Genomic DNA, 20565 nt, shown 5'->3' on the forward strand with positions numbered 1-20565 from the left:
AAACGCCATCTCTAAACCAGACAGACCACCTCTGACCACCAAGGCAGAACCCACCCTCCCACTCTCCCCTGCTGCTGCTCCGGGTCTTCTATCACAATGTGTGACTGTATAATTCTTCATCTATTTATTTGTCTGACTCCCCTACTAGAATGTAAGCTCCACAAAGGCAAGAGACAGGCTCATCACTGTATTCTTAGCATCCAGCACACAACAGGTGTCCACGAAATCTTTGCAAGTAAATGCGTCGTAAGCAGGGGTGACCAGGACATCTGGGGATACAAAGTCCATAGGAGGGACAGGCAGTTCAGAGCCTGGTTGGGACACCTGCATCCCATATTGGAGAGCCTGGGTTTCAGACCCAGCTCTGCTCCTGATCCAGCTTCCTGCTAATGCACACTCTGCTAATGCCTGGATTGAGTTTCTGGTTCCCCATTTCAGTCCAACCCAGCTCCAGCCATTGCAGGCACTTGGGGAGATGGGAGCTCTGTCTCTCAAATTAAATAAAACTTTTAAAACTGTGGATGGGGGGTGGGGTCAGCCCTGTGGTATAGCAGGTAAAGCCTCCACCTGAAGTGCTGGCATCCCATATGGTTCAAGTCCTGGCTGTTCCACTTCTGATCCAGCTCTCTGCTGTGGCCTGGGAAAGCAGTGGAAGATGGCCCAAGTCCTTGGGCCCCTGCACCCATGTGGGAGACCTGAAAGAAGTTCCTGGTTGCTGGCTTCAGCATGGCCCAGCCCTGGTTATTGAGGCCATTTGGGGAGTGAACCAGCAGATGGAAGACCTCTCCCTGCTTCTGCCTCTCCATAACTCTGCATTTCAAATAAATAAATAATTTTTTGGAAAAAAAAAAAAGGAACTATGGATGGGATATAGACCCTGCTCTTGGAACCGCCTGATGACAACATTTTAGACACTTGTCTGATGAGCAACAGAGCTAGAAACAGGAAGGAGGAGGGGCGGGCCTTGTGCTGTAGTGGGTTAAGCTGCTGCTCTGGACACCACAACCCATACTTTTTGGAGCGCTGGTTCAAGTCCTGAACCTCCACTTCCGCTCCAGCTTCCTGCTAACGCATCCTGGGAGGCAGCAGGCGATGGCTGAAATGCCTGGGCCCCTGACTGTGGCAGGCATCTGGGGAGTGACCAGCACACGGAAGATTCTTCTCTAAGCAAATGAAACTAAAGAAACATTCACACACACACACACAGACCACACACAGGGAGAGTGCAATGGAGATCAAGTCCAAATTTAGCAGGCTGGGAGCACATTTTAGGGTATTTAAGCGAGGCCTAATTTTGGGCTTTTGCCACCAACCCCCCAGAACCCAAGCTGGAACCCTGGGCTTTCCCCTGCCAGGTGACTCAGTCCGGCCTGGACCCCGAGCATCCAGGCAGCAGCAGGGCTGACGGCTCCTTACGAAGAGCGTGTGTTCAGAACGAAGGGCGAGCGAGGGTTTGCCAGGCAGTTACAAGGTCCACCTTGGAGCCAAGTCCGGGGTCTCCCAAGCACCCACACCTTCTGGCCCCACCTCCAACGCCTTGCCCTTGTCTCCTACGAGCACTACGGGACACCAGCCTGGTGCCTGGATTCACGGCGTGAGCACAGGTCCCAGCCCAGCTTGCCTTCCCTTCTACAGGGTGGACCGCTCACCCGACGGGGCCCAGTGAAGGGTCCCGCCTTCCCGTTCTGGCCTATACAGGGGAGTGAACATTAGCAGGAAAGATGAAAAGGAACAAAAAGCTTGAGGAGGAAGGAAGCCAATGAGAACCCCCTTCTTTGAAGAGAAAGAGCGTACCCCCGGGGCCATGCTTCCCCGCAGTGGGCCAGCATGGCAGGGCACTGCTGCTGAAAGCCCAGAGCAAGGGACCTCTCTTCCCTCTGCCCTGTCCCGGCAGCCAGAAAGGTTAGCTCAGCTTCCCAGCAACCTGCCCAAGCTGAGCCTGGGAAAAACCCCTCGCCTGCCCGTCCCCACCTGCAGCTGGGCTAACCACGCCCAGGCGGCACAGGGCACCTTCTCCTCTGACCAGGTCCTGCCCCACCCCGGTGCCTGGCGAGGAGTTAACTCAGAGAGGTTAAGCAGCTTGCCCAAGGTCAGCCGGTGGGAAAGTGTCAAAAACAAAACAGAACACCACCAAGAAAACCCACTTGCGTCTCCGGCCCAGCAGTTTGGAAAGCGCTCAAATAATCGCTGTAGAAAGAATGGGAGCTGTTGTCTCCTTTCTCCGGCCGGAGGGCGCTCGGGTGCTGGGGGAGGGGGCGTGTGCGGAGGGAGCGAGCCGTCGTCCACTTTCTTAAATGAACGTGCGGGCCCCTTAGTTCGCTCTCACTTCCCAAGTTACAGATTCCTCGCCAAGCTCCCCGGCTGCACCCTCTTTATTCCGTGTGTTTCTCCCAGCCCGGCCCCCTCCCCCCTACAGCAATGAGGAGAAGGTCCAACGCCTCTCCCAAAATCATCCACATAAACAGGCCCCCTGCCTCCGCAAGCACCCGGCCCCGGCTGCGCCCCTGCGCTGTCCGCAGACGCCCCGACACACGCCACCACGCCACACTGCGCCGGGACGCGGCGGGGAGGGGGCGCGGCGCGGGCCGGCCGCTCTGCGGGGAGCCGGTGGGCGCCGGGCGCGCCGCCAGCCGGGCCGCACCGCGGGGGCCGCCGCCCCTCGCCACGTGCCGGGGGCAGCGGCGGGGTCCCGGGCGCCTTCCCAGCAGGAGAAACCCGGAGCAGCCGGGGAGGAGGAGGCGGAGGAGACGGCGGCGGCGGCGGAGGAGGAGCGGGGCGGGCGGGAGGGAGGGAGGGGGTTGGGGGGAGGGGTGGGGGGTGGGGAGAGACCCGGCGGCGGCGACAGGGCGCGGAGCAGAGCGCGGTGCCAGGGGGGTGGGGGCACCGGTGCCCGTCTGGGAGGGAGCAGGCGGAGGGGATAAGCTGCGATTACAAGCAGGAGCCGGCAGCAGCTGTGAGTCCCCGGCTGGGGAGGGGGAGGGGGAGGGGAGCGGCGGCCGGCCGGGCCGGGGGGTCGCGGGTGGGCCGGAGCGGGGGAGAGGAAGGCTGGCAGTTTGCACCGGATGGCTGGGAGGGGAAGGGTTCGTGTCCGCCGCCGCGCCTCAGGCCGCGCCGCCCCCGGAGCCCTTTTCCCCGGCTTGGGGCGGGCGGCCGGGGGGCCGCGGGCCGCGGGCACTGCCGGGGGCGGGGGAGGGGGCTGCGTGGTCTCAGCCCCCGAGAGGGGAGGGGCGACAGTTTCTGTCCGCCGAGCTAAAGGGGTTTAAAGGGCGGCTCTTAAAGGGGCCGCAGGAGGGGCCCGGGGCCGGCCGGAGGCACCCCCTCCCCATCCGCCTCCCGCGGAGCTCAGCCGGGGCTGCTGGGCCGAGGGAAGAATGCGGAGAAGGAGGCCTCGGCGGGGCGGCCCGGGGCGCGGAGCCCGTCGTGGGGGTGGGCCCGAGGGGACGGGCAGGGGTCGGGGGTGGGGGGAGTGTGCGGAGAGCGCTGACGAGCGAGTCGGGGGGAGGGGTGGCGTGGGAAGCAGGGGGTTAAAGGTGGGGCCGGCCCTACACACGCGCGCACCCGCTCCTTACTCAGACCCGGTCACACGCGTTGCCCTAGCACTTAAGAGGAGCTGGGCGCGGTGCTGGGGCCTGCGCCCGAGCCCGGGGCGCCCCCTGCGCGCGCAGCCCCGCTCGGGGCGGTCGGCGCCCCGCGGTCTGCACTCACACCTCTCCGCCGGGCCCCCGCTCCCGGGCGCACACACACGCTCCAGCGCGCGCACACCTCGGACATTCCCATAGTGCCTCACGTGACCCGGCCGAACGTGCGCACCTGCCCACACGCTCACGCACGCGTGCACACACGCGCGCCCGCCGCCGGCGCTGCGCGCCTCGCGCCGACCCCCGGGCTGCGGCCGGCCGAGGCGCCCATTGACGCTGACACACCTACACTCATTCGCGGGCCCGCCGCAGACACACATTCATAAACAGGCTCGGAGAAGTACACACACGCACCCCCTCGCTGCCTACTCTTTCGGGAGCCCTGAGTCATCCCTACCCCCTCGCCGGGCTCCCCGGTCCCCGTGTGCAGGCGCGCTGGGACCCGCGGGGGACGCGCGGGGGTCCCTCCTCACCCGAGGCCCATTCCCCAGCTGACGCGTCGCTCTGACGCTCAGCCAAGGGCTTCCTGTCGGTCCCGGGGCAGGGGCCGGGAGTGCCTGGCCGGTTGCCACCGCCCCGGTGCGGCTAGGGGAGGCGCTTCCTTTTCCTGAACTCTGGGATCCTGCGGGAGGAAGCGCGGAAGTTGGGCGGGGGCGCCGCCGAGGCCGCGCTCCTGCTGGGGCTGACCCTCGCACAGGCGCTGGGCCTGCCTGAGGGAGCAGCTGGGGCGCCAGGCCTGGGATGAGGAGCTTGGCGGCGAGGTATCTGGGGAAGTGGAGTGTGGGACGGTGAAGGGGGCCGAGGAGTGCGCTCAGGCAGGCTCCAGGGCCGGCCGGGGCCGGGGAGGCAGCCCTGCCTTCCACAGGTCTCCGTGGGTTCTGGAAGGAGCCGGTGCCTGCCGCTGGCCAGTCTTCCTTGTCCCTACTTGCCAATACCCCTCCTCCAACCCTGGGGGAAGCAAAGAAGGGGAGGCTCAGTGGCCTGGGAAGGGGCGCTGGAGCCCCCCTCCCCACCACCTCCTGCAGGCCCTGGGCAGGAAGCTGGCTGGCGGGGTGCTGGCCAGCTACGGGGTCTTGGGGACAAGCCCCAAGCTGACCTCTCCACGGTGGCTCCTGCTCTCCCAGGAGGCCCGGTGCGGGCCACGGCCCAGGACCTCACCATGGAGTCCATGTTTGAGGAGGACATCAGCATCCTGACGCAGGAGGCCCTGGGGCCCAGCGAGGTGTGGCTGGACGGTCCTGGAGACCCCTCGCTGGGCGGGGACATGTGCTCCGCCTCCCACTTTGCCCTCATCACGGCCTATGGAGACATCAAAGAGCGCCTGGGAGGCCTGGAGAGGGAAAATGCCACTCTGCGCCGCCGTCTCAAAGTCTATGAGATCAAGGTCAGAACTGGGAGGTGAGGGGCCGGGTAGTGTGCCTGCCGGGGGCGGGCCTGGGGGCAGCAGGACCTGGGGGTCCAGCGACAGAGCGGGCCAGGGGGCAGACTCCAGCAGCACTTAGGATACCTGCAGGCCCTTGGACATGGGGCTCCCACTGGCGAGCGGAGGGAGAGGCAGGTTGTGGGGCCGGGACACCTTGAGGCCATAGCCTGGGAGGGAGCAGACGCCCACCTTGCTGATGACCCACCCTGCCCGCAGTACCCGCTGATCAGTGACTTTGGCGAGGAGCACGGCTTCTCCCTCTATGAAATCAAGGAGGGCTCCCTGCTGGAGGTGGAGAAGGTCAGCCTGCAGCAGCGGCTCAACCAGTTCCAGCAGGAGGTGAGCTCTGGGGCCTGTGGGGCCCGGCCCCCTGAGCTGCTGGCTGCATGCACCGTCTGTCCTCGCACGCCCACCCCAGCCTCTCTGGCTTCTGCGCCTGTGACCAGAGGTGGCCAGGGTGCTCCCTAAAACCAGCGAGCTACGGGGAGGAGGCGTGGGCAGTCAAGGGTGGGCCTGACTCTGCGGGCCCCGTTCAGTTGCAGAGGAATAAGGAGCAGGAAGAACAGCTCGGGGAGATGATCCAGGCTTACGAGAAGCTCTGTGTGGAGAAGAGCGACTTGGAGACGGAGCTGGGCGAGATGGTGAGGCCCTGGGAGGCGTGGGTGCCGGAGGCTGGGTGCCTGGTGGTGTGTGCGTGTGGAGTTCTGTGGGTGAGCGTTCCGACCCCATGATGGTGTCGCACGCTGCCCGCGGTGTGCGCCCGGCTCGCGCGCGTGTGCGTCTGTCTCTGCCCGCTGGTATCAACCCTGTTTGGTCACAGCACGGTGCCTGGGAGGCTGTGCGGGTGAGGGCAGAGGTGACCAGGAGAGTCTGTGATGGCTGGAGTAGGGGTGGAGGCAGTAGGCAGGCGTCCGAGTCGGGACACGTGGCTTCCGTGGGCTCCTAGCCGTGACCCTCAGAAATGGAGACCAGCTCTCTGAGCTGTCGGGAGGCTGCGGGGCACTCACGGAAGCCTGCTCTGCTTGAATGATCAGAAACACTTACCTGACACTTGCTGTGCGCTGGGCCCAGGTCTGATCACTTTATGTGTGTGCGCTCATTTTAATTCTCACAACTCCAAGAGGTAGGCGGGCTGCTGTTCGCCCCACTTTATAGATGAGGCCGATGGGTGAAGGGAGGCTCTCCTGCTCCTGATGGAGCGGCCGAGGCTGGACCAGGGGCTGAGTGTCCCTCTGTGTTGGTGCGTTGGTGACAGGGAAGAGCCATCGGCTCTGACCTTGCTGGAGCCGTCGCCAGAAACACCTGCATTGCAGTTGCTGGGAGGGGAGGCCTCGCACCCGTGGCCACTTGGGGTGGGGTGAGGGGTGTGTGGTCTGGGGGCCTCGGCTCTGACGTGGGGAGTGGTGACCGTCCAGACATGGGAAGGCTTGGGCTCCCTGGCGTGGTGCACACACCGCCGTCTCCCCCTCAGCGGGCCCTGGTGGAGACGCACCTGCGGCAGATCTGTGGTTTGGAGCAGCAGCTGCGGCAGCAACAAGGCCTTCGGGACGCAGCCTTCCCCAGCCTGAGCCCCCCGCCCGCCCCTGCCCCGCCCTGTGCTGACCTGGACCTGCACTACCTGGCACTGAGAGGGGGATCTGCCTTGAGTCATGGTGAGAGCTCCGTGACCCCTTATTCCGACCCCCCCCCTCCCCCCCGCCAGGTCCCCAAACCCAGCCCGTTTCAATAGCACGGGCACCTCCACCGTACTTAACGCCCTGTGATAGTAGCTTAATTTCTTCCACAACCACCCCACCCCTCCTTACCCATCGTGCTCTCACCTCATGCACTGTTAGCCCCAGTTTTATCCCTGCTTCTAAAAACCCCGGGCATTCCCCCGGCAGCCTCAGGCTACCCCACTGCCATTCTCGTGTGTGCCAGCAGAGGGCACCCCTGCCCAGAGTTGCCCTGCCTGTCTTAGGTTGCGATTAGGAGAGGCCCCTGAGGGTGCTCTGCCCGGCTGGCCAGGAATGCCTTCAGAAAGTCATCTTTGTTCCGCCTGGCCTCCGGGAAGGCCTAGAAAAGGCCGCTCAGCCCCTCCTTCCTCCACGCCCGTGGCGCTGTGGCCCACCCTAGGGCATTTGCTCCCGTGGGCCCCTCACACTTGCTTCCATTTCTTGCCTGCTTCCCTCTCTGTGGCTCTGGGACATGGTCTGACGCTGTGCCCTCCGTTGACAGCGGGCTGGCCAGGCCCTGTGCCGAGTGTGGGTGAGCTGGAGCGGCGGCGACTCGAAGAGGCCCTGGAGGCCGCGCAGGGAGAGGCCCGGGGGGCCCAGCTGCGGGAGGAGCAGCTCCAGGCGGAGTGCGAGCGGCTGCAGGGGGAGCTGAAGCAGCTACAGGAGAGCCGGGCCCAGGTACGGGTGGGGCACAGGCTCCCTGGGGGCCGCAGGAGCGAAGGCTCCCAGGCCTGGGGGGCTCTGGGCTCTGACCTCTCCATCTCCCCCCTTAGGATCTGGCCTCCAACCAGTCGGAGCGGGACATGGCGTGGGTGAAAAGAATTGGGGACGATCAGTAAGTGACATCTGTAGCCTTCTCTTCTTTCCCGGCCTGGACGGCCTGGCCCAGCTCCCCCTTGGGGGTGCTTCCGGCCCCTCGGTGCTGTTTCACTGACTTCTCTGGCTGGCTTCGGGGTGTGCTGTGAATGGCTTGGTTCTGGAGCTGTCCCGGCCCGTCTCCTCCCGGAGGTTGGCTCAGCAGCTTTGCTGCCATGTCCTGTGCCCCTCCGTGAGTTCGGCGGCCTCACTGGGGCCCCATTTCCTATCCCAGCAACCAGCCCCAGCCAGTCGGGGTTCACCGTCTCCCCCACAAGGAGGAGGGAGATGGTCTCTTCAGGATTTGTTGTACTTTTCTGCTTATCTCCGGAGAGACGTTGAGGCTGCAAGACAGGTAGGGCTCCCCCAGCACCTTCTGCTGGGGACAACTCAGCGCGCCAGCCAGCCAGCCAGCCGTGGTGGCTGGGCCTGGCAGGGGTGCTACCTGGAAGCACCAGGCAGCAAGGGTAGAGCCTGGCGCCTTTCGCCTCTGCCTCTGAGCTGGCCCCTCCCCCTTCTGAGAAACAGAGCTCAGACCCGCCCCGAGGCCTGGCTCGGGGACCCCAGGCCTCTCACCTCCTTCTCATCTTCCTCCCAGCCTCTGGCCAACTGGGGTGCCACGCCCCCTCCCTGCCCTGCTGGGGGCCTGGGTGGGGCTCTGATGCCTGGGGAGGGGGTGAGAACTCACTCTGTGGCACTGAGGGTGGGAGCCCTCAGCTTGGCTGCCCGGGCCTTTGCAGACGGGCTCTGCGCCAGCTTGTGGCTGGGCCCAGGGCCCGTCTTAGCTTGTGTGCCTAGACCTGGAGCGTGCTCTTGCTCACTCATGTGCACATGCGTCTCAGCATCCTAGCTTGCCCCAGAAGGCAGGCTGGAGACCCCCCAACCCCCGCCCCCACCCCCGCTCCGGGTCTCGGAGCCCGGCTCCCTCCCCGAGCAGGCCCCGCACTCAGGGCTGAGGCCCAGGCTTCCAGGCTGTAAATCCTCTGGCTTCTGTGGCTCTTACTTTGCCCCCTGGAGCCCAGGTTGCCCCCACAGGCCCAAGGGTCAGTCATTCCTAGAGGTGTGAGAGGCAGGTGGGGGGGGTGGGCGGGGAGGGTGTGTGCTGCAAGCCTCTGAGGTGCTGGGGGGGCGTGGCTCTCCTTGGCTGGATCTGGCTAGAGCAGCCCCCTGCCATCCCCCCCCTCCCCACCCACCGCTATGGCACCTGCCCCTCTCGGGCCCTTTAGCCAGAGGGTGCTGGCCGCTCGGGGGCTCTGAGCTGGTCTCACAGAGTGACCACGTGGGGCTGCTCCCGTGCGGCTCTGCCTCTGTCCCAGGCCTCCCTGGTATCTGCAGCCAGAGCCAGCCGGGCCCTGCGCCCCGCTGCGCGTGCTCCCCCGCCGGGCAGAGCAGCTCTGGACAGCCCCAGCCTGGCGAGAGTTAATTCTCAGAGGAAGTCCTCACTCCCCCGGCAGTTTTATTTTCTCATAAATGCAGCTCCTTTTGGTAACAGGCCCTTTCCCGAGTGCTCTCTCCCCGGTCCTCCCACCTGAGGGAGCCTTGTTGCCTGCCCTGGGCACCTCCCCGCCCCCCAGCCCCCTTCTTTCCTCTGCCTCCACTTGAGCCTCCAGGCTAGGGGATCTGGGCTTTCCAGGAGTGGCGCGCAGGGGCCGCATTATCCCAGGGGGGAGGCCCCCAGTTGTGAAGCCAGGAGGGGGGGCAGTCCAGTCCCGAGTCCAGCCTCCTCCTGCGTGGCAGTGTCTGCGTGAATGGCGGGGTATCTTTACACCTCCAGGGCCGCCAGCCCCAGCCTCCTGTGCCCCGCCGCCGCCTGGGAGTGCCCTCGCCGGCTGCTGGCCAGGCCCAAGAGCAGGCTGGGAGGTGGCCCCTGGCTCACAGGTGCTGGCCACCAGGGTTTGTCTGGAAGCAGGCGCCCAGGCCACCCCGTGCTGCCACTCTCCAGGGCTGACCTCGGGTAGGATCCAGCTCCCGGTGGCCGCGGTCCAAGGGGACAGACTGCCCCGGAGGAAGAGCCGCTCCGGGCCGAAGGCAGTGATGAGGCAACAGGCGTGTGTGAGGCCCACCCTGCTCCTGAGGGTGTGTTGGGGGAGTCAGGACCCCAGGAGGGTCTGGGTGGAGGTAGGAGATGCGGAACCCGGGCATGGAGTTCCTGAGTGTGGGGCCTTTCCAGGGGGGTGTAGCCAGCGCCGAGGGCAGGGGAAGTTGTGGGGCGGCGGAGGCCCCTCGGGGGATGGGGCTCTTCCGTGAGGGGACCCAACAAGGAGACGGGCTCAGCAGAGGGTACTGAGGGGGAAACTATTTTCCCAACGTGGGGGGCTCACGGTTATAGCCCGGGCCCTTTTCCGCCCACCCCCCCCCCTCCACCCACAAGCTTCTGCGTGGGCTGCGGTTAGTGGTGGGGGAAGAAGTGTGAACTCTGAGAGAGAGGATGGAAACTCTGCACGGAGGTCAAGGGCAGTGTGAGGTGGGTCAGGACGGAAGCCGGAGACCCTCGGGTGCCCTGGGCTCAGCCTGCTGCACCAGAACCCGCAGGCCCAGGGCCTCCCCCCTGACGCCTCTCATCCTGCCCCACTTCCTTTCTTTCAAGGCTCCCTCAGCCAGGGCACCCGGGGCCACAGCAGTGAACCCCTGAGCCTTTGCCGCTCCGGGGGCTCCCTGAGCAGGAGGCGCACCCTGAAGCTGGTCCGAGGGATTGGTGGGCTCAGAGCCCCAATGTCCTCCACCTCCTGCCGCCGAGCTGGCATCTCCAGGGAGGTCTCAGCCCCCCGCCCCCCAGCTTCCTGGCACTGCCTGGCCCTGGTGTCCAGGCCACACACTGGGTGAGTGGTTTCTCTACAAGGTCACTCACGTAAACCACACGAGGTGCGCATGTCCCGTCCAGGTTCTGTTTAGCCGGGAGGGAGGCCCTGCCGGGAGGGAGGCCCTTCCTCAAGGGGCAACCATGTGATTTGTTGACCAAACCTGATCACTTTTGAAAATGAAAGGGGCACTATTAATAATTACACTGGGCCAACTGGTATGAGCAGGGGCCGATGGGAGGAGCCGCGGTCACGGCCCCCAACCCCCCCCCCCGCCGCCCCCCAGCCACCCCATTTAGCTACATGTGGGGAGCTTTCTAGTCACAGCAGGCGGCGGGCTCTGCTGGCAGCTGGCAGGGGCTGCCACTGAGCTCTGGGCCCTGGGGACCACAAGTCAGCGCTGGTCGAGGGGAGAGAAAGGCTCAAGGCGCCTGAAAGGAAGTGGTGGAGCCTGGGTTGTACGCGGCGACTTCCTCCTCTCCCCGGCCCGGTGCCTGTGGTCCCCTCCCTGAGGGTCGGGCGGGCTCGGGTGTGCCCGTGGGTGGTGGAAAGTTTGGCCGCTAGATTCCCATCCCTTCACCTCGCCCCCGCCAGGGTGAGGTGCTGGGGGCAGCCTCAAGCCAGGGCAGAAGGGCTGGGAATGCTGGATTTCTGTGTTCTTCCCGGTTCTCGATGAGATCATGGTCTGACCCCGTGGCCAACTGCAAACCGAACCGTAACCCTGAGTCCAGCCGTATCTCTAACCCTGACCCCAACTCGTGTGCAGTCATGGCCACACACACACCAGGCCCATCCCTGGTGTGACCCTGACCCCGGCTGTCCTCCTGACCTCAGGCCCATCCCTAGCCCTGATCCCAGGCTGGCCCGAGTCCCGCAGCGCCCAGCACGGGACGTGCAGAATCCCCTGTGTCGCGGCAGCCGCTGGCCGGAGAAAGAGGCCTGCGGAGCAGAGGACGCTGCGGTCTCCGACTCTCCTGATCTCAGTTGCTCATCAGTTTCCAGAAGAGCTTTTGAGATCCCCGGATTGTTCGTGGGAAGACTGAATGAGAGGATCAGTCAGTCGGTGCAGCCCAGCTCAGCAGACCGAGGTGTCAGGAGCACGCATTTGTGTCCCTGCTTCGTGCCACATCCACGCTGTGACCTTCAGCCAGCTCAGTCATTCTGATCTCCACTTGCACCTCCCCTCCTCCCCAGACAGGCCGGCTGGCAGTTCTCGGGGCTCCTGGCCACCTCCTCTCCCTACGGCTGCCTTCTTGATTCTTTGGGGGACAGCAGAGTGCAGTGGTCAGTGGCCTGGAATGAATGCCTTAGGACTTTGGTCAAGGGCCCTAACCTCTGTAAGCCTCAGTTTTCTCACCTGTGAGATGGAGCTGACGGCCGTGGCAGTGCAGGTCATTCGTCAGCACAGCATGTGGCCCGTGATGAGCGCTCCTGCAGGGTGTCGGAGCAGCTCCTGGCCCTGGGGCCTCCCAGGTTCTGAAAGTCTCACCAGAACCTTTCCCTGTGACCCCAGCAATAAAGCAGCGCCCTGATGCAGCCCTCACCCGTTCTTCCCAAACAGTCATGAGGGCGGAAAAAGCACTCAGGTGTGGGCCAGGAAGCCAGGAAATGGAGTGTGTGTTGAGGTGCACGTGTGTGACTCTTGGGTTGTGTTGTGAAGTTGAGATTTTTTTCCACTGAACTGGCAGTGTTTTCAGTGAGTCATTCAGGTCGCTAGTGCACTCAGTAACCTGGGACTGTGCATGTTTTTGTTTTTTAAAGATTTGTTTATTTTTTATTTGAAAGAGAGAGAATCTTCAGCGGGTTCAGACCTCAGATGGCTGCAAGCGCCAGCGCTGGGCCAGGTGGAAGCCAGGAGCCAGGCTCTTCTTCCAGGTCTCCCACTTGGCTGGCACTTGAGCCATCCTCCGTTGTTTTTCCAGGCCATTGGCGGGGAGCTGGATTGGAAGGGGAGCTGCTGGGACACGAACCAGCACCCATTTGGGATGCTGGTGTTGCAGGCGGCTATTTTACCTGCTGTGCCACAGTGCTGGCCCAGGGCCTGTGCATCTTAACCTTCTTTTTTTAAAGATGTATTTATGTATTTATTAGAGAGGCAGTCACACACACACACACAAACACACAGAAAGGTCTCCTATCCACTGGTTCACTCCCCAAATGGCTGCAAAGGCCGGAGCTGGGCTGATCTGAAGCCAGGAGCTTCTTCTGGGTCTCCCATGTTGGTGCAGGGGTCCAAGCTCTTGGACCATCTTCCATTGCTTTTCCCAGGCCATTGGTAGGGAGCTGGATTGGAAGTGGAGCAGCCGGGACTCAAACCAGCACCCACGCGGGATGCTAGCACTGCAGGTGGCAACTTTACCTGCTGCGCCATAGCGCCGGCCCTGCCTGTGCATTGTGAGGCTGGGAGAGACACCCTGTGAAGGGGGGGAGCCCCTAAGGGCCATGGAGTTCCAGGAGGCCAGGTCCCCTCAGCTGGCCAGGGTCTCAGAGGTCATTGTGAGGGTTGCCTGGGGCTCTGCCTGCTCCAGGCACCCGGTGTCAAGGCTGGGAGAGGGCTGGGCATTCAGGGCCTGGAGCTGCTCCTTGGTCCTTCCTGCAGTGCCAGGAGCTGGGTGGTGGGAACTGGGGTAGCTCTGATCAGAGAGGAAGGCAGGCCTCGGAGAGATAGGGGCCTGGGAACTGAGTGTGGCAGGTGAGATCCGTGAGGAGGGGTGTGAAGGCAGCGACCTGCATCTGTCACCGAGATGCAGCAGTGACGGTGGATGAGAGAAGCCGGCTGCAGGGACAGAGGGCAGCACTCCCTCAGTGCCCTCCCCAGAGTCCCACACCCACAAGGCCACCGCAGGACCCTGTTCTCCTAGAGCCCCTAGTCCAATGGGGGACCTCCAGCCCCTGTCCTCAGTCTGAAGAGGGCTCCTTCCCTGGGGGAGTCCCCAGCGTGATAGTGGACAAACCAGGGCCACCCCATCTACTGGGGGAGGTGCCAGGCCCATGAGAAGGTCGGGGGGGGGGGCGGTGAGCACAGCACACGCTTAGCAGATGTGCGCATGGAGGGGTGCAGGGACTGGGCCCCGGACCTCGGCCCGGGCTCCTCGAAGGGCCTGTTCCCTGCGTGCCTGCCTAACCCTACCCACCATCAGATGGGCGGGGACTCTCCTTCCCCAATAAGAGGCCTTGCCCCTAGATCCTGGCCCCAATGCAATAATTTGCCTTTGGCCCAAATGAGTTCAAAATCATTTTTTTTTTATTTGACAGATAGAGTTAGACAGTGAGAGAGACAGAGAAGGGTCTTCCTTCCGCTGGTTCACCCCCCAAATGGCCACTATGGCCGGAGCTACGCTGATCTGAAGCCAGGAGCCAGGTGCCTCCTCTGGGTCTCCCTTGCGAGTGCAGGGGCCCAAGCACTTGGGCCATCTTCCACTGCCTTCCCGGGCCACAGCTGAGAGCTGGACTGGAAGAGGAGCAACTGGGACTAGAACCCCATATGGGATGCCAGCACCACAGGCGGAGGATTAACCAAGTGAGCCATGGCGCCGGCCCTCAAAGTCACTTTTTTCTTTTTTTTTTTTTCTTTTTTTTCTTTTTTCTTTTTTGACAGGCAGAGTGGACAGTGAGAGAGAGAGACAGAGAGAAAGGTCTTCCTTTGCCGTTGGTTCACCCTCCAATGGCCGCCGCGGCCGGCGCACTGCGGCCGGCGCACTGCGCTGATCCGATGGCAGGAGCCAGGTGACTTATCCTGGTCTCCCATGGGTGCAGGGCCTAAGTACTTGGGCCATCTTCCACTGCACTCCCTGGCCACAGCAGAGAGCTGGCCTGGAAGAGGGGCAACCAGGACAGAATCCGGCGCCCCGACCGGGACTAGAACCCGTTGTGCCGGCGCCGAGGCAGAGGATTAGCCTAGTGAGCCGTGGCACCGGCCCAAAGTCACTTTAAAAAAAAAAAAAAAGGTTTTATTTATTTATTTGAGTTAGAGAGGGAGAGACAGAGAGAAGGGTCTTTCATCCACTGGTTCACTCCCCAAATGGCCACAACGGCCAGAGGGAGGCCGATCTGAAGCCAGGAGCTTCTTCCAGGTCTCCCACGTGGGTGCAGGGCCCAAGCACTTGGGCCACCTTCTACTGCTTTCCTAGGCCATAGCAGAGAGCTGGATCGGAAGAGGAGCAGCTGGGACTTGAACCAGTGCCCATATGGGATGCTGGCGCCACAGATGAAGGCTTAGCCCACTACGCTATGGCACTGGCTCCTAAAATAATTTTGTTTTGAGAGGGGCTCTCCCCCCGGTTCTGCCCAAGGCCTAGGAGAGAGCCAGCCAATGAGCAAGGGCAGTGGGGCTCAAGCCACACTGCCTTCTGCAGCCTCCCTCTCCTGTGCGGTCAGATACACTCACCAGACGGTCTCATCCCCGCCTTCCCCTCCCATCCACATGCCTCTCTCCCACGTGCATCCCATGCAGAACCTGGGCCTCTGCCCTGACCTTCCGGGCGACGGGCTGCTTCCTTCCAGCCCCGACTTCCCCAAAGTCCCCAAGTCCCTTCTGAGGTTGGGGACGGGGCAAGGAAACCAAAACCCCTGCCTATAGGGAGAGCCCCAGGCTGTGTCCAAGCCCAGAACAGAGACGAAGCAGGACCGAGGCCATGGCAGAGCCGCCTGGGAGGTCAGGGAGGGGGCGTGCAGGCCACAGGGGGAGGAAGTGGAGGGCAGGGCTGGAGCGATAGCCTTCGATGGCTCTGGGTTCAAAGTGACCCCGAGAGAGAGGCAGAGCAAAGGAAGTGGGCGAGGCCCCTTGCTAACCCGGAGTTTGCTCTTGCTCTGTGCAGGTGGATGCCCAGGAGGCCCCAGCAGGAAGGAGAAAGGGAATAAGAAAATAAATTCACAGAGCAGCTCAATTCACTTTCACACACACACACACACACACACACACCCCTGCCCCAGGGCATTTACTGGGTGTCAGGCCCTGGGCAAAGTGCTGGGAATATAAACCCAGTGATACCGTCCCCACTGCTGCCACAGAGGAACCCAGTAAAGTTCCAGAACAGGGCAGCCTCAGAGAGCGCTCGGGGCAGGTGTGCAGTGCGCAACAGCTGCTCACAAAGATGTCCATGTGAGGAGCTGGAGGGACCAGGGCAGCACGGAGGCCCTGGGCAGGGTGAGGCTGAGAAGGGCCAGGAGGTGGCTTTGAGGCTGAGGCAAGAGCGGTGGCCGTGGGGTCAGGTGGTGTTGGGGCCGTGTGCCAGCAGGCCCCTCTGGCAGCCCGCAGGCCCTGTTCTTCAGCCGGGCTGCTCACAGGCTGGGCAGCAAGTGGCCCTCGGCCAAGCGGAGGACTCTTCTCACTGACCCCTCCCCCGGTACACATACTGCGCTTGCACTTGGGGCACTGCTCTGGGAGCTGACAGTGAGGAAGGCGACCCTCACTCAGTTCATGATAGCTCTTTGATGGTGAAACTGTTGCAGTCCTGGCAGCTTCTGCACGGAGAACAGGAGAACACTGGCGCATTCCTGGAGGGGCTGTGTCAGGCCCCAGGCAAGGCCTGGTGCACCCGTGAATCAGGGACCCCTTAGGGTCACTGCACTCCACCCGGTCCCCGGGGCTGGGATCCACGGCCGTGGGGAAGGGTGGTGTAGGAGCAGGGGGAGGCCTTAGAGCCACAGAGGATTCTTACAGCTGGGGCTGGGCAGGTGCAGTGGCAGAACTGGGGCTTCCTACACAGCAGGGACCGTAGGACACCCCGACCCCCCCCCCCCACGCTCTTTTTTCTTCTGACTCTCTGCCTTGTGTCCTCAGGGTGAACTTGGCATTGGCCTACACAGAGCTGACTGAGGAGCTGGGCCGGCTTCGGGAGTTGAGTTCCCTGCAGGGGAGGATCCTGAGGACTCTGTTGCAGGAGCAGGCCCGCAGCTGCGGTGAGATGGGACCCTCACCCCGGGAGGCAGGAAGGGAAGGAGCCGGGTTCTGGGCAGCCCTCGACCACCTTTCCCCACACCAGGGCGGTGGGCTTGGTCCCACTTCTGACGTCTTCTCCCCACACCCTTGTCCCCCACGCCCGGCCTGCTTTCCCTTCCAGGCCAGAGACACTCGCCGCTGTCGCAGCGTCACTCCCCGGCCCCCCAGTGCCCCTCGCCGTCCCCGCCCGCCCGCGCCGCGCCCCCGTGCCAGTCCCCCGTCCCGCAGCGCCGCTCGCCCGTGCCCCCGTGCCCCTCGCCCCAGCAGCGCCGCTCGCCCGCCTCGCCCTCGTGCCCGTCGCCCGTCCCGCAGCGCCGCTCGCCGGTGCCGCCGCCGTGCCAGTCCCCCAGCCCGCAGCGCCGCTCCCCGGTGCCGCCCAGCTGCCCGGCGCCGCAGCCCCGGCCGCCGCCGCCGCCACCGCCGCCCGCGGACAGGACGCTGGCGGAGCGCGCCTACGCCAAGCCGCCCAGCCACCACGTGAAGGCCGGCTTCCAGGGCCGCCGCAGCTACTCCGAGCTGGCAGAGGGCGCGGCCTACTTGGGCGCCTCCCCGGCCTGGCTGCAGGCCGAGGCGGCCACGCTGCCCAAGCCGCGCACCTACGGCGGCGAGCTCTACGGCCCTGCGCGGCCGCTCAGCCCACGGCGCGCCTTCGAGGGCATCCGGCTGCGCTTCGAGAAGCAGCCGTCGGAGGAGGAGGAGTGGGCCGTGCCCGCCAGCCCGCCCAGCCCCGAGGCCGGCACCATCCGCTGCGCCTCCTTCTGTGCGGGCTTCCCCATCCCGGAGTCGCCCGCTGCCTATGCCCACGCCGAGCACGCGCAGTCCTGGCCCTCCATCAACGTGAGTGGGGGCCGCCCTGCGCGCGGGGGTGGGACGGGGGAGGCGGCCCCAAAGCTCCGCCCTCTGCCTGGGGGCCCTCCCCGCGGCCTCCTCCTCCCACTGCTTAGCTCCCTTCTCTCTCCTGACCCTGGGCCGGCTCCAGGGCCTTTTCCCGTGCCTCCAGGAACTGGGGCCTGCACCACTAGAGAGCTATGCTTAGCACCACGCCGCGGCTAAGAGCATGGTTTTCAGTGAGGGGCTTGGGTTTGCCCCCGGAATGTGTGACTGATTTAGTAGCTGTTGGACCTCCTACAAGTTGCTCATCCTTGCTGGTCCTCAGCTTTCTTGTCTGTAAAATGGGCGATAATGATTAAATGAGCATTCTGAAGAGGGAGGCAGTGAGCCAGGAGCAGCTTGCGCAGGGCCCAGCTCCCATCGTCCGGGACCGGCAGCCATTGCCGGTCCCCACCCGTGCCCTGGCGGGCCTCGGAGCCCCGGCTCTTTCTGGCTGTGCCATGAGACAGTCCCGTCTTCGGGATTCACTCATTTCACTGAAACGATGAGTTTCCTGGAGGTCAGCTTGCCATCAGGAAGGACCAAAGTGTGTTCCAAAAGCAGCCAGGAAGTCGTCCATTGCCCTGGGTCCCCCCACCCCCACCCCGCCCCAGGCTCTCATCTCCAGCCGGGGATGCCTGGCCTCCCTCATCGGCAAGCTGGGCAGTGAGCTCCTGAGGACCCCAGCCCTCGACCACAGAGTGGATTCTGAGTGATGGCGCTGGAGACGGCTTCTGGAGCTGCCCCGAGTCCCTGGAAAGGGCAGGCTGGGCCGTGGGGGCCGTGGGTTGGGGCTGGGGACCCTAAGTGACTCCCCTTCTCTCCCCACAGCTGCTGATGGAGACAGTGGGCTCCGACATCCGCAGCTGCCCCCTCTGCCAGCTGGGTTTCCCCGTTGGGTACCCGGATGACGCCCTCATCAAACACATTGACTCCCACCTGGAGAACAGCAAGATCTAGGGCACCTCCCCCCACTGGCTGTCTCTCTGCCCTCTGCCCTCACCCCTGGAATCTCACTCACTTTGAATGCTGCATGAATCTCGTGGGGGGCCCCAGCCCCTCGCGACCCCCAGATACCTCCACTAGCTACTGAGTCAACGTGTGTGCCGTCTTCCCTGGCCCAGGCACCACTCAGCTCTGGCTCTTCCTGGGAGGTCAGTCGAGGCGCCCCCCACCCCCACCCCACCTTCCTGGCTTCCACTGGGGAGGTGGGGACTCTGGGCTGGGATGGGGAGGGGCAGACCCCTCCCACGCCTCTCCCTCTGCCTTTCTGTTCTTAAACAGGGTTGGATCCAAGAACGTGTCTAGTGCTTGGGCCTGGGGGAGGGCGAGGGTGTCAGAGGATTCCAGGAGCGCCCCCCCCAGTCCCTCCTCCAAGGTCCATCTTTCCCAGGCTGTGCTCTGTCCAGGGAGCATCTCCCTGTGGGCCCCCAGAGCCTGCCCAGAGCACCGATGCTGGCTTCTCCCGCCAAGGCCAGCCTGGGCTCCTTGCAGCGGCCCTAGTGGGCGAGCAGACATCTGGTTTCTGGCCATTCCCTGCAGGCCAGCCATGTTCTCCCCTCCCCCCGCCCACCCTGGGAGCAGGGGGGGGTGGGCGGCGAGAGGGAGGGCCTGCCAACAAAGAAGCTGCCCTGGGGGGCTGGAGACCCCCCCATGACCCTCTGGCCGGGGACTGCCTGCCAGCCCCCAGCCCATGCCCTCCTCCTGGAGTCCTGGCTCCGAGGCACAGGTTGTCAAGGGGGGAGCCTCCCCCTCCCCCCAGCCCTGCCCCACTCAAGCCGATGACACCACAGGTGCCCTGGAGCCCACGTGTGACACAGATGGGTGGGCATCATCGGCCCCTGCCTCCCAGGCCAGAACCTAAGAATGGGTCCAGGGTGCTGTGGAGATCCACTTCAAAAGAGCTAACCCCCTTCCCACACCCACCGCCCCTCACTCCCTCTGTGAAATCTACCTCAGAGTCGTGCCCTCAGAAAGACGGGGAGCAGGCGGCTGGCGGGTGGGGGAGCCTCCTGGGCCAGAGCCTGCCACCCCGAGGGACCCCTCCCCACCAGCCGTTCGCAGCTCCCTGCCCCGGGCGGTGGCCATGGACACTGCTGGCAGCGCATGTGCCCGTCCGATCCAGCTCTTCCAGGCCCTCCCCTCCCCTCCCTCCTCAGTGTCGGGGAGGGAAGGGCCGTGACTGGGGGGAGAGGGGCCAAGGACTCCAGAGACACATGTCATCGTACCCTGAGTGTTCCCCAGGGAGGGGACATGGGGAAGGGGGCCTGGAGGGGGGCGGGGGCCTGTGTGCTCTCTGAACAAGTTGGAAGTCCAAATAAACGTACCTGCTCCATCTGCGCTCGGCCTGTGCCCTCCGTGGCTGGGGTGTGGCTGGAGCCCAAGGTGGCAGGAGGTGCTGGGCGGAGTATCTCCTGGAGCCACAGCCACAGGGGGGCGGGCACCCCCGTTCAGAAGGGACAGGGCCGGGGGCCGTGCAGGTAGTTACAGGTGGCTGGTGCTGTCAGCTTCGCCCTGAGCACCTGGTGGGGGCTCTTGAAGGGCCCCTTGGTGCCGGCCTGGCCAGGAGAGGTCCAGTCTCTGGGCGTGGGGTGGGGGAGTCACTAATCAGTGGCAGCTACTTCCCATGGTTGCTGCAGGCTGGGGCCAGGTGAGCCCTCGACAGGAGGGACGCCCGTGCCTCCATCATCCTGGCTCTGAGCGCCTGGATCCAGGGTTAGCGGCTGCCTCAAGAGTCCCATACCTGGGAGGTCAGAGCTGGGTCACAAACCCATGACTGCCCCAGCGGAGGCTGTGCCCTCTGTCTGCAGGACGGGCTTCAGTGCCCGTGGTTTCCATGCGGCCCTTTCTGGCCAAGAGCTCATCGGAAAACAAAAGTGGTGGTGGCGGGGCCGTTGCTCACGGGGTCTCCTGAGGCTCAGCCCTCGACACAGGGTGCAGCCTCCCCAGCTTACAGCTGCCATCTGCAGCCAAGTCCCAAGAGCCAGGAAAGTTCTAGAACCTCTGGGATGTGGGCACTCAGTGCTGCCAGCTGTTTCCCTCCTCAGTCAACGCCCCATGGAGGAAGACAACACTGGTTTTCCAGACCCGGGTCCTGTTCTGGATGCCCTAGACAGAGGGGTGAGTGGTCTAAAGGGTGGTGGTCTCAGGACACCCAAGGCCAACAGAACTCCTGGCCATTAGGGAGAGGGGCCTGGGGAGACCTGGAAATGAGCTGGTGCAGCGGCAGGGGTGCTGCGTGACCGCTGATGTGGGAGGGAACCCAAGTGCCCCGCAAGCTGGCTCTGCCCCTTGTCAGCAGGGTGAGGGGAGTGAGGGGACAGAG

The 20565-nt window shown here is 64.2% G+C and overlaps 1 protein-coding gene across 5 annotated transcripts; it reads left to right on the forward strand.

The window, feature by feature from the left end:
- Nucleotides 1–2821: 2821 nt before the first annotated feature.
- On the forward strand, nt 2822–19578 carry TBKBP1 (TBK1 binding protein 1). Of its 5 annotated transcripts, XR_007911514.3 has the most exons (11): nt 3501–4399; nt 4763–5022; nt 5278–5400; nt 5598–5702; nt 6533–6713; nt 7279–7454; nt 7550–7611; nt 16212–16330; nt 16492–17207; nt 18072–18394; nt 18525–19578. XR_007911514.3 is itself a non-coding variant. In XM_051825619.3 (10 exons), exons 2-10 carry the CDS (start codon nt 4798–4800, stop codon nt 18198–18200), a joined length of 1836 nt encoding a protein of 611 aa, XP_051681579.3. In that variant the 5' UTR covers nt 2822–2953; nt 4763–4797; the 3' UTR covers nt 18201–19578. The 5 variants fall into 5 exon arrangements, 4 of the variants coding, with proteins under 4 accessions (XP_051681579.3, XP_069916899.2, XP_008269596.5 ...); XM_051825619.3 differs by lacking the exon at nt 3501–4399 and adding an exon at nt 2822–2953 and having other exon boundaries at nt 18072–19578; XM_008271374.5 differs by having other exon boundaries at nt 18072–19578.
- Nucleotides 19579–20565: the final 987 nt, after the last annotated feature.

This window comes from Oryctolagus cuniculus, chromosome 17, assembly GCF_051225735.1.
Source record: "Oryctolagus cuniculus isolate XC-2025 breed Fujian yellow rabbit chromosome 17, ASM5122573v1, whole genome shotgun sequence".
In the NCBI taxonomy this organism is placed as follows: domain Eukaryota; kingdom Metazoa; phylum Chordata; class Mammalia; order Lagomorpha; family Leporidae; genus Oryctolagus; species Oryctolagus cuniculus.